Below are 12,209 nucleotides of genomic sequence, written 5' to 3'. Positions count from 1 at the left end.
GGAGCTGTGGCAGAACAGGGCTGGTGCGGGGCCAGGTGTCTTTTTTTTTTTAAAGAGGAAATCTGGCAACCCTAGTTAAAAGTAGGTACATCAGTTTGAAAGCACATATACTTGCAGAAAAGGGATAGGGCAAAGGGGAAGCATAGGCAGAAAGGTATGCTCAGATATCTTCGTACTGGTTGTATCACTTAGTTTACTTTTCTAAGGCTTGCCTCTCATGACAGCAGTGATGAAGATCAGTACTGAAGCGCCAATGAATGAGAAATACAAAGAGTGTTAGAGTGAGAGAGCTTTCAAATGAATGTGACACACTCCTAATGTGTAAGACTTGGCATCTCTGATATTTACTGAAAAAAACCTCTGCTTCCCCTTCCTTTCTTCCTTCAGTCATGGAATCAGAGCACTAGACTTTTTTTGTGGGAATCATTCCAGGCAACAGAAGGCTGAAGCTGTGTTTGCAAAGTTTAGGCATTTATAATGTATGGCTTTAGGAGACTGCAGAGTTTGGGAGAGAAAGGGAAGACTGTGCGGAGTAAAGGGGATGGGATGGGAGACTGTTTCTCTATTTTCTTTTCTGTTCCCACAGTGGGCTGTACTGGACTTTGAAGTCAAGGCCTAGAACATTAACACTGATGAAGCCACTCCCTGGCCATCTGCTTTCAGTATATTCTGGCCTGCCTCTCAGCTGCCAGAATACCAGGAAAGGGAGGAATGTAAACAGAAAAGGCCGATTCAGATTTGTAGATCTTCCCTCTTTTAACTTAGTGAGGCCTGGGAATGTAGCTGCAAATCCATGCTTTCTTACAGAAAACTGTGTTGAGCACTGGCATCCCTGGACCTTGGATATACACAAGGAGGATTTTACAGAAACAAATTACAGATTTTCACAGTACTGAAAATGTGCTTTGTTTCTTTTCCTGTTTCCCATACACAAATAGTAATACTATACACATGACTAGAGACTATTTATAGTAATATTTGTTTACCTGCATTTATAAATCACCCATTCTGGTTAACTATGTCAGAGCTGCTTGTGTCTCGCCAGTACTCGTAATTAGTAATAGTAAATGACAGCATATGAAGGGCAGCATGATCCATCTCTCTCAGAAAAACATTTTAGTTCTGTAAAGGTCTTTCCCCATGTAAAGCTGATGATCAAAGGTGCAGAAAAGAACATGTGTAGGTGTTCCTAGGTGGCTTAGTTTGGGTAGAGCAGAAGTGGAGTGATGTCTGCATGTATGTTATAAACCAGAGGTGCCCAATACGTCGATCGCGATCGACCGGTAGCTCAGGAAGGCAACGTGAGTCGATCGCTAGACTCGTGTTGCCGTCCTGATCTACGGGCCGATCAGCCTTCCTCTGTGTTCTCCCTAGGGCCCAGCTGTCATCTGCTGCTGCCGCTGCTGCTGAACATTAAAAAAAAACCCGGCTTGGAGATTTCAGCCCTTAGCGAACTTATGCTCCGGGCTCTAACATGTGCATGCCGGCTTCTCTTCTCTTCCCTCCGAAACCGGAAGTTATGTCCGGAGGGGGGGTGGGGGGGAGAAGGGAAGCCGGCATGCACAGGGCAGAGGCTGCGAATTATAGACCGGTGAGTCTCACATCAATAGTGTGCAAACTCATGGAAACACTAATTAAAAGCAAATTGGACACGATCTTGAATGAAGGGAATCTTCGGGATCCCAATCAGCATGGATTCACCAAGGGTAGGTCCTGCCAATCCAATCTCATCAGCTTCTTTGACTGGGTAACAAGAAAGTTGGACTTGGGAGAGTCTTTTGACGTCGTGTACCTGGACTTCAGTAAAGCTTTTGACAGTGTCCCACACCGCAGGCTGCTAAGCAAGATGGAATCGATGGGGTTAGGAGAGACACTAACTGCATGGGTCAATGATTGGCTGAGTGGCAGACTTCAGAGGGTGGTGGTTAATGGTACCCTCTCTAAAACATCGGAGGTGACCAGTGGAGTGCCGCAGGGCTCGGTCCTTGGTCCACTCCTTTTCAACATATTCATAGGGGATCTGACTCAAGGGCTTCAAGGTAAAATAACACTATTTGCCGATGACGCCAAACTATGTAATATAGTAAGTGAATGCAGTTTACAGAATTATATGGCGCAGGACCTGCTTACATTGGAAAGTTGGTCCTCAACCTGACAGCTAGGCTTCAATGCTAAGAAATGTAAGGTCATGCACCTCGGAAGCGGAAATCCATGCAGGACGTACTTCTTGAGCGGAGAAACTTTAACTAGGACTTCAGCAGAACGAGATTTAGGAGTAATCATCAGTGCAGACATGAAAACTGCCAATCAAGTGGAGAAGGCTTCATCTAAGGCAAGGCAGATATTGGGTTGTATCAATAGAAGTTTCGTCAGCCGAAAGCCTGAAGTCATAATGCCATTGTACAGGGCCATGATGAGACCTCATCTGGAGTACTGTGTGCAATTCTGGAGGCCACATTACAGTAAAGATGTGCGCAGAATTGAATCGGTTCAACGGACGGCCACTAGGATGATCTCGGGGCTCAAGGGTCTCTCGTACGAAGAGAGACTGAACAAATTGCAGCTCTACACTCTTAAGGAACGTAGGGAGAGGGGAGATATGATCGAAACATTTAAGTACCTCACGGGACGTGTCGAAGTGGAAGATGATATTTTCTTTCTGAAGGGACCCTCGGCCACAAGAGGGCACCCGCTCAAACTCAGGGGCGGAAAATTTCATGGCGACACCAGAAAGTATTTCTTCACAGAGAGAGTGGTTGATCATTGGAACAAGCTTCCAGTGCAGGTGATCGAGGCAGACAGCGTGCCAGACTTTAAGAATAAATGGGATACCCATGTGGGATCCCTACGAGGGTCAAGATAAGGAAATTGGGTCATTAGGGCATAGACAGGGGGTGGGTAAGCAGAGTGGGCAGACTTGATGGGCTGTAGCCCTTTTCTGCCGTCATCTTCTATGTTTCTATGTTGAGAGCCCTGAAGCAAGCGTTCGCTAAGGGCTAAGGCGGGAGACAGGTTAGTGAAGCATTTCCTCTTCTTGCTGCCGGGTCCTGCCTACTTTCTGTTTCCGCGAAGGCAGGACCCGGCAGCATTTCCCCCAATAGGTCGATTGCGATGCTGGCCGGCCGAAGCAGGGAGAGCTTGGGGCAGCGTCGGCTTTCGGGCCTGTTATTGGTGGTGGTTTGGGTCCTGGTCCCCAATGGCAGTGGCAGTGGCTTGGGGGAGGGCAGGGAGAAAGAAAGAAAAAGGGCAGGCAGGGAGACAGAAGGAAAGAAGAGAAGCAGAAAAAAAAGAAAGGGAGGCAGAGAGAAAGAAAGGGCAGGGAGAGAGGAAGGAAAAGTTGGGGGAGGGAATGAGGTCTGGAGGAGAGGAAGCATACAGGCTAAAAGAAGGGAAGAAAGATTGGATGCACAGTCAGAAGAAGAAAGTGCAACCAGAGACTCATGAAATCACCAGACAAGGTAGGAAAAATGATTTTATTTTAAATTTAGTGATCAAAATGTGTCTGAATCTGCTGTCTATATTTTACACTAAGGTCCCCTTTTACTAAACCGCAATAGAGGTTTTTAGCGCAGGGAGCCTATGAGTGTCGAGAGCAGCGCTGGGCATTCAGCGCAGCTCCCTGCGCTAAAAACTGCTATCGTGGTTTAGTAAAAAGGAAGGGGGGTATATTTGTCTATTTTTGTATGGTTGTTACTGAGGTGATAGTGCATAGAGTCATCTGCTTTGACCTCTTTGAAAAACCCTGGAATAGGAATGATAATTAACATTTTCTATGCGTACAGTGTGCTTTGTTTTTTTTAAATTTTATTGTTGGTAGATCATTTTGACTTGGTCATTTTAAAAGTAGCTCGCAAGCCCAAAAAGTGTGGGCACCCCTGTTATAAACAATGCTAACTGCTGCTCTCTCTGTGCAGAAGATTTAAATATGTGTGTTGGCATTTTAGCGTTTTGGGGCTGGTTCTGAGAGCCTATTTTGTCTGTATACAGCATATGTTGTTACTACTACTACTTTTTATCGTTTCTATAGTCCTGCTAGGAGTTTGCAGGTAATTTCTCCTGGACCTTTGGGGGAGGTCCCCGATTTCCTGTTGTTAGATTTCAGTGCAGAGCTTATGTATTCACTGACTACTCATTTAGGGGTAATTTTTATAACAGGGCACCTATGTGAGAAGTTACAAAAGACATTCAAATCTAGGCTAAAAGTATTCCTCTCTGTTTTAATCATTTCCAACATAGGTATTTCCCTACTCCCTTTTCTGTCCTGTTTTGATTAGATTGTAAGCTCTGTTAAGCAGAAACTGCCTCATGTTTAGTGTATATCTGAAGAAATCATTTTCTTCTGAACTCTCTACTTGGAGTTAAATCCAGGAGAATTAGAAATACACTTGGCGAACAGCTCCCAAGCGGTTCATTAGTAGGGGATGTACAGAGACTGAAGTTGACAGTGTGAATGTGTAGGATGATGAGAATAAGGCTGAATGTGGTGGAACACATTCTTCAGTCTGAATGTCAAGTGACTATGTAGAACTGGACTCAAAATCTTTCCATATGGGCTACCCTGTGGGATTTCCAGTGGTTGATGATACAATGACCAACTGTCTTGCATGGTGCTCTATAGAGACATAGGGTGTACCAAGTGAAACGATGACCACCTGTAAGACGTGGAGACATGATAAAACATTTCCACCCTAATTCTATATATGGTGCCTAAAACTGTGTGTGCAAATATGGATGCATACCCAATTTGAATTCACAATTTAATTGATAAATAAGCTAATAATTGGACAGATAGGCATTCATTCAAATTTACATACAGATCTTTGGGCACCAGTATCGGTGCATAAATTTTACATTTAGATCCGAAAAGGAGGCATGGCCATGGGAGAACCATGGGCAGTTCCGGGAATATGTAATGTAATGTAATGTAATGTAATTTATTTCTTATATACCGCTACATCCGTTAGGTTCTAAGCGGTTTACAGAAAATATACATTAAGATTAGAAATAAGAAAGGTACTTGAAAAATTCCCTTATGTGTGCAGTTTTGTAGAATAAGGGAGATGCAGGCCTAATTTAAATGTGAAAATTAACACTAGGTTTTCTTTGTGTAAATATTCATGCCCAAAATTAAGTGCAGATCCTGGCACCGAATGCTCTTCTACAAATGGCGCCCAACTCTGAGCGCTGCTTATAGAATAGCGCTTAGTATGAATTTTCATTGGTGCCCAAATTTGGATGCCATTTATATTAAGTTACTTGCGGTCTTTTATCCTGCCAAATCGTCCAAAATGGCGTTCGAGGCGAGTTACAATTATTGCAACATAAACTTAAATGTACATTGTAAAATAGATAGAACTGAATGCTAACTAATGTCGACTGAACTTTTTCTTTCTCTTTGCCCTCTACCTTTTTAGCCTCCCAAATGAACACATACCCGTGAAGGGCTCTCAAGAGACATGGCAGGCACCAGAAGCTCTTATGAAGGGAAAATTGCTGGCCTGTATGATCTGGAGCGCACGCTGGGCAAAGGCCATTTTGCTGTGGTAAAGCTGGCACGCCATGTGTTTACTGGGGAGAAGGTTGCTGTCAAGGTCATTGACAAGACCAAATTGGACCATGCTGCGGCTGGTCACTTGCTGCAGGAGGTGCGTTGCATGAAGCTGGTGCAGCACCCGAATGTGGTACGTCTCTATGAGGTCATTGACACACAGACTAAGCTTTACCTCATCCTGGAGCTGGGTGATGGAGGGGACATGTTTGACCACATCATGAAACATGAGGGTGGCCTGTCTGAGGCTCAGGCCAAGCACTATTTTGCCCAGATTGTTCATGCTATCTCCTATTGCCATAAGCTGCATGTGGTTCACCGGGACTTGAAGCCTGAGAATGTTGTTTTCTTCAGGGAACAGGGTGTAGTCAAACTGACAGATTTTGGCTTCAGCAATCGCTTTCAGCCAGGCACTATGCTGACCACCAGCTGCGGCTCTCTGGCCTACTCTGCACCTGAGATCCTCCTGGGGGACGAATACGATGCCCCTGCTGTTGGTAAGACAATGCTTTTTTTTTAAAAAAAATCTTTTTTGATTTTCAAATTCTGATACAAATGGTAAATCAGAAAAACTGCACAAAACACACTATTCACTATACGATTATTACATTAAACAATAATTTTCTCCCATCCTCATCTTCATTCTTAATATAATAATACATATGATGTGATTACAAATTATAAATAAATAATTTAACTATTCAAAATACATTTCCCTCCCCCCACCCCGCCTGGATGTGTAAGGAAATCTAATGATAAAGAAAGAAACATGACCCTTATTATAATGCAATAAAATTAGTCAATTGACTCCATATATCATTAAAGGATTTACTAGTCCCCAAACGTTCCGCCATGATCCTTTCATACTTGCATGTGGTACACACATTTAATACCCACCAAAAAGTGAAATTGATCCTATCATGATTTTTCCAATTCTGTGTAATCAATTGAACAGCTATTCCTGTCATAATCATGAAAAGGCGACTTTTATACTTATCTAAAGTAGGCTTAATACAGTGGTCTCAAACGCAAACCCTTTGTAGGGCCACATTTTGGATTTGTAGGTACTTGGAGGGCCGCAGAAAAAATAGTTAATGTCTTATTAAAGAAATGACAATTTTGCATGAGGTAAAACTCTTTATAGTTTATAAAACTTTCCTTTAACAGTTAAAAGGAAAGATATATAAACTATAAAGAGTTTTACCTTATGCAAAATTGTCATTTCTTTAATAAGACATTACTGTATTTGCCGGCATATAGGACGACTGGGCGTATAAGACGACCCCCCAACTTTCAGTTAAAAAATAGAGTTTTGTGTTATACTCGCCGTATAAGACGACCCCTTCTTCCGCACACCTTCTCTACCGCCCCGGGTGCAGCACAGCCGGCCAGGTTCCCTTACTTTTGTGGCACTTCCCCGACCGACCGACAACAGCCCCGGTCCGACAAACCTCCCTGCCCTTAACCGCGAATCTAAATTACCTTCTTACAGCTGCTGTAAGAAGGTATTTAGATTCGCGGCTACAGGGCAGGGAGGATTGTCGGACCCGGGCTGTTATCAGTCGGTCGGGGAAGTGCCACAAAAGTAAGGGAACCTGGCCGGCTGTGCTGCAACCGGGGCGGGGCGGCCGCCCCTCGAACCGCGAGGCTACTCTCCTTCTCCTTACCTGCCATGCCTGCAGCACAGAGCCGAACGGAAGTCTTCCCGACGTCAGCGCTGACGTCGGAGGGAGGGAGGGCTTTGTTTAAGCTTTGTTTAAGCCCTCCCTCCCCTCCGACGTCAGCGCTGACGTCGGGAAGACTTCCGTTCGGCTCTGTGCTGCAAGCAGAGAAGGTAGGGAGAAGAAGAGCCGCGCGACTGAGTACATCCAGCCCCGCAAGTAAGGGCATGTAAACTGTACCCGGCGTATAAGACGACCCCCGACTTTGGGGAGGATTTTAAGGTACTAAAAAGTCGTCTTATACGCCGGCAAATACGGTAACTATTTTTTCTGCAGCCCTTCAAGTACTCTATTTTTTCTGCAGCCCTCACATTTAAAGTTTAATATCTTTTCTTTCTCAAAACTGACAGATTTCAATCACTATATTGAAAATAAAATCATTTTCCCTACCTTTGTTGGCTGGTGACTTTATTTTTCTGTGCTTTTAACTATGTTTCCAGGGCCTTCTTGTCCTTTGACTGTTTTTCTCTCCGTCTTCACTTTCTGCCTTGCATCTATCTTTGGCATTAACTTAATATTCAATTTTTCTGCTTTCTTTTCAAAATCTACGTTTCCATGTCTTCCCTTCCCTTCCCATCTCTCTCTTCTTCCGTCCTATTTCCATGGTCTGACATCTCTTTCCTTCCTTTCTCTTCCTCCCTCCTTCCTTTCCCCATGTCCTGGCATCTCTCCCTCCCCCTCCATGGCCTGGTATCTCCTTTCCTTCCCTCCCAACTTGGCATCTCTTGTTCCTCTCCTCTCCCTTGTCTTCCTTTCCTCTCTTTCCCCAATTGGGTGCAGCAGCAACAGAAGCAGCATTTCCCTTCCCCCTTTCCTGTGCAGCAGAAGCATTTCTCTTCCCCTTTCCCTCCCTCTCCCTGTTCAGCAGCAGCAGCATTTCCCTTCCCCATTTCCTGTGCAGCAGAAGCATTTCTCTTCCTCCTTCCCTTCCGTTCCCTTCCTTGTGGAGCAGCAGCGTGTCTGGCCGGTTCCCTTGCTCAGTCGATTGTTCTGTTCAAAGCCACGGGTGGCGGCTTCTCGCGAAATCCGTGCCTGCATCAGAAGCCTCTCTGATGTTGTGATGTCAGAGAGGCTTCTGATGCAGGAGTGGATAGCGCGAGGAGCTGCCACCCACGGCTTTGAACAGAACAATCGACTGAGCAAGGGAGCCGGCCAGACACGCTGCTGCTCCACAAGGAAGGGAAGGGGGAAGATAAATGCTGGTGTGGATAGCGTGAGGAGCCACCGCCAGCCGCAGCTTTGACCGGAACAATCAACTGCAGCAAGGGAGCAGTTGATCATTGCGTCCAGACCGCAGGCCGCAAAATAGCACCTGGAGGGCCGCATGCGGCCCATGGACCGCGAGTTTGAGACCGCTAGCTTAATATGTAGTAATGTACCACAAATTACAGCTTCATAAGATAAGGGAATAGCTGCTTCAAGAATGAGATTAATTTGTCCACAAATTGACTTCCAGACACTGTATTTTCTTTTTGTAAAAATATGTTTTATTGAGAATTGAGGTAATACAAAATACCAGCTAGAAGCAACATAAGCATCATAGCAATAATGCATTAAAAACTCCAAACATTGAGAACTCATCAACAAGGATGAACAAAAAATTAAGGTAGTCAATCACCACCCCCGATTCCATTTGTGTTTTAATTCTAACCTGTATCCCCACTTTTACTATCTCATACTATATTTACCCATTCCCCCCCCCATATTACACTCTCTACTTAAGCTTTATGGTATTGAGTCTAGAGCTGCCTCCATAGAGCGCAGCGGTTAAAACTACAGCCTCATCAGCATCCTAAGGTTGTGGGTTCAAACCCATGCTGCTCTTTGTGACCCTGGGCAAGTCACTTAATCCCCCCATTGCCCCAGGTACATTGGATAGATTGTGAGCTAATGGGGACAGACAGGGAAAAATGCTTGAGTACCTGAATAAATTCATGTAAACTATTCTGAACTCCCTTGGGAGAATGGTATAGAAAACTGAATGAATGAATAAATAAATAAATAATGTCCTTGCAGACTCTTTCAGCAATACTATTTCTTATCCTCCAGCTCTCCTCCACTCATGCTGTTCTTTTTCCCTTTTCCATCTCCCCTTATCTTCTGCATACGATAATATAATATTGTCCTTTATAAACCACATATGCATATGTGCCTTTCTGTAACACATGTCATGGTATGTTGGTAGAAGGGGTGAATGATATAATGTTTTATTTATAGACAAATTGGGCTTTTTGCTATAATTGTATCCTTGTTTGCTTCATTTTGATAGTATTAGTATTTCTGTCACCCCTATTCTAGCCTTTAGTGTGACTTCTCAGCCACCAGGTCATAAAGAGCAAGTGATTCAGCAGGGTAATTCGGCTTCTTTTCTTCGAAGTTGTTTTCATTATAAAAAAAAAAAAATGTCCAAAATTACTGCAAATGAGATGACAAAGCAGGATTAGGAAGAATAGAAATTGGTCTAAAATATGGGAATTTTATATATACAACAACTAAAAATAATTGATAGCTTAAGGCCTCGCCCACAGGAGGAGCCTAAGGCTCCCGGGCTTATTCTGATTGGCCCAGGCGCCTCAGGCCCCACCTGTGGGCGGGGTTTCATCCGCCTGGGCCAATCCGGCCCCATTCTGGACGGGCGGGCTTGGCACCTGTCCATCCGGTCAAAGATTTGAGGTACGGGGAAAGGGGGTGGGGGGTCGGGGGGTCACGGGTTTGTGGTGGGGGGGTCGATCAGGGGTTCGGGGGGCGGACATTGGGGGAGGGGGGTTGTGTTGAGGGCAGGAGGTCCTGGGTTCCCTCCTACCCATATTGTAGTGGGGGGTGGAGGATAGGGGGGTCCGCCTGGGCAGGAGGGGTTGGGCTCCTTCCTGCCCGATTGTGTAGGGGGGTGGGGGTCAGGAGGGCTTGGGCTCCCTCCTGCCCCGATGTTGTTGCGGGGTGCCGCGGGTGCCCGGGGCAGGAAGGCTTGCGTTCCCTCCTGCCTGACTGTAATCGGGGGGGGGGGAGGGAGGTTTAGGGATCGCGGGGTAGGAGGGCTTGGGTTCCCTCCTGCCCCGATGTCGTAGGAAGGGGGGGGGGGGGTTGGGGTGGATTCTGTAACCGGTGTTGTTTTTCACAGACACCAGTTACAGACTCCAGCTTTTAGGCGAAGGACTGGCTCCTCCTTAAAGCCCTTGTGTTGGACGTTTGGGGCTTAGGCGTTTTTTTGGTTCATTATGGGGTATAAGTGTAGACGTCGTTTGGGTACAAGTGTAGACGTAATGTTGGTCTGGGCGTTTAAACAGCTGAATGTAGAGGTAGGCCATTATCAAAACAAGGACGTTTGTTTTGGTTATGGACACTTTCCCTGCTTCTGCTTTCAACGTTTAAGGCCTTAGGCCAAAAAGGGACTTAGACAGTTTTTTTGATTATGCTCCTCCACATGTTTGAACTTCTGTAGCTTTTTTTTTTTTCCACAAAAAAGGATGAGGTTTGGGCTATTGTAGCACAATTTGTGTGCTCTTACATAATTAATTAAAACTTAATTATTTTGTTTCTGGTGACTTTTTTCTTGATACTTTTCATTTCAGTGATATGAAATGAAACCAAAAGTGTCAAGAAAAGAGTAGAATAACTTGCAAGTTTCATAGCTCCACATCATTCTCTTCTTGGTTGGGCTGAGAACTTTTCAGCACCCTCGTAGTCATCCTCTGAAAAAAAAGGCAATCAAGTTTTATAATTAAAACATTTTGTTCCACATTTTATAAACAGCGCCCTATGGTGCCTAACTTGAAATGCTGTTTAAAAGAAGTTAAAAGCAACTTAAAACAAAAAATGTAGGTGCCTGCATCACACCTATGGAGGCACTTTACAACACCTAACACCACTGTAGGCGTAGCTAATGTCAGAAGTGGCATTAGGCATCGTAAATCGCCTCCGTGGATGAGATTCATGTGAAAGGTAGGTGCCAGAAATGTAGGCCTTCAAAAACCCTGGCCTACCTTTCCTGTAGCCGCGATCGGTTGCCACTGCCGCTGGCACTGTTTATAGAATTCGGGCCTTTGAGTTTTTTCACAAGCTCCATACTAGGTTACCATAAAGGACAGACTGAACCATTCCAGGTTTTATTCCATTTTCTTTCTGAGCAGGACCAGTGTGACCATTAGGCAAACTAGGCTATGCCTAGGGTGGCAGTATACAAAGATGCAAAGAACTGTTGCAGTCAAGCAAAACATTATGTTTTGATGCCAGACTAACGAAGAACCATAAAGTTGATGCCTAATGTCACATTTTTACACATTCATTCTGAAATGATTGGTTGGGGTGATCATGGTTGCTTGGTTTAACATAGCAAATGATGGCAGATAAAGACCAGCATGGACATGTGAATGTAGTCTGCTCAGTAAGGTAGTTAAGGTTGTAGCTGCTGCTTCATGAAAATTATTCCTTTTTGTGGGATGTGAAAGTAATTTATGCTTTGCTTTAAACTGAAATTTCTCTATATTGGGGTGCCAAGCTTTACCAGAGAGTCTCCAATTTTTGTTCTTGTGGGGTTTTTTTAAATTGAATTTACACCTCTAACCACTGAAACAGTAAAGTTGTGTTGTTGTGTTTTTTTTTAAGTTTATTCATGTTTTGTCAGCATTTTTTTTTTTCCTGTGGCAAATCAGCCATTGGAAGTTGTGGCAATTATTTTTTTTACTATGGGAGATGGCATGGGAAGGAGTGAATGGGGTTTGCCCCTGCCCCAACTCACCACTAGACCACCAGGGCAGTATGGTAGGCCCTGGGGGGAGGGGCCTATTGGTCCTGGAGGGAGCTTTGAGGGGTATTTTCAACATCCAAATGTCAGGGTGGAGAAACATCCTTTTTCGAAACCACTAGACATCCAAATTTTTTTTTGAAAATTACCTATTTGGACATCTTGGCCCTTAGGACATCTAACAAGCCCATTTGGATGT

General features: G+C 44.6%; 1 protein-coding gene across 2 annotated transcripts in view; it reads left to right on the top strand.

Moving 5' to 3' along the window:
- LOC117358956 (SNF-related serine/threonine-protein kinase-like) overlaps positions 1-12,209 on the top strand; it is a 194,874-nt gene that overhangs the window by 33,759 nt on the left and 148,906 nt on the right. For both annotated transcript variants that reach the window (XM_033940921.1, XM_033940922.1), the window contains exon 2: positions 5,415-6,045. In XM_033940921.1, the coding sequence (XP_033796812.1) occupies positions 5,457-6,045 (589 nt within the window). In that variant the 5' untranslated portion in view covers positions 5,415-5,456. The remainder of the gene's footprint in view (positions 1-5,414; positions 6,046-12,209) is intronic.

This window comes from Geotrypetes seraphini, chromosome 4 (genome assembly GCF_902459505.1).
Source record: "Geotrypetes seraphini chromosome 4, aGeoSer1.1, whole genome shotgun sequence".
Classification (NCBI taxonomy): Eukaryota; Metazoa; Chordata; class Amphibia; order Gymnophiona; family Dermophiidae; genus Geotrypetes; species Geotrypetes seraphini.
Note: the sequence above shows the minus strand (reverse complement) of the source record. Positions and strands in the feature narration are given on the sequence as shown.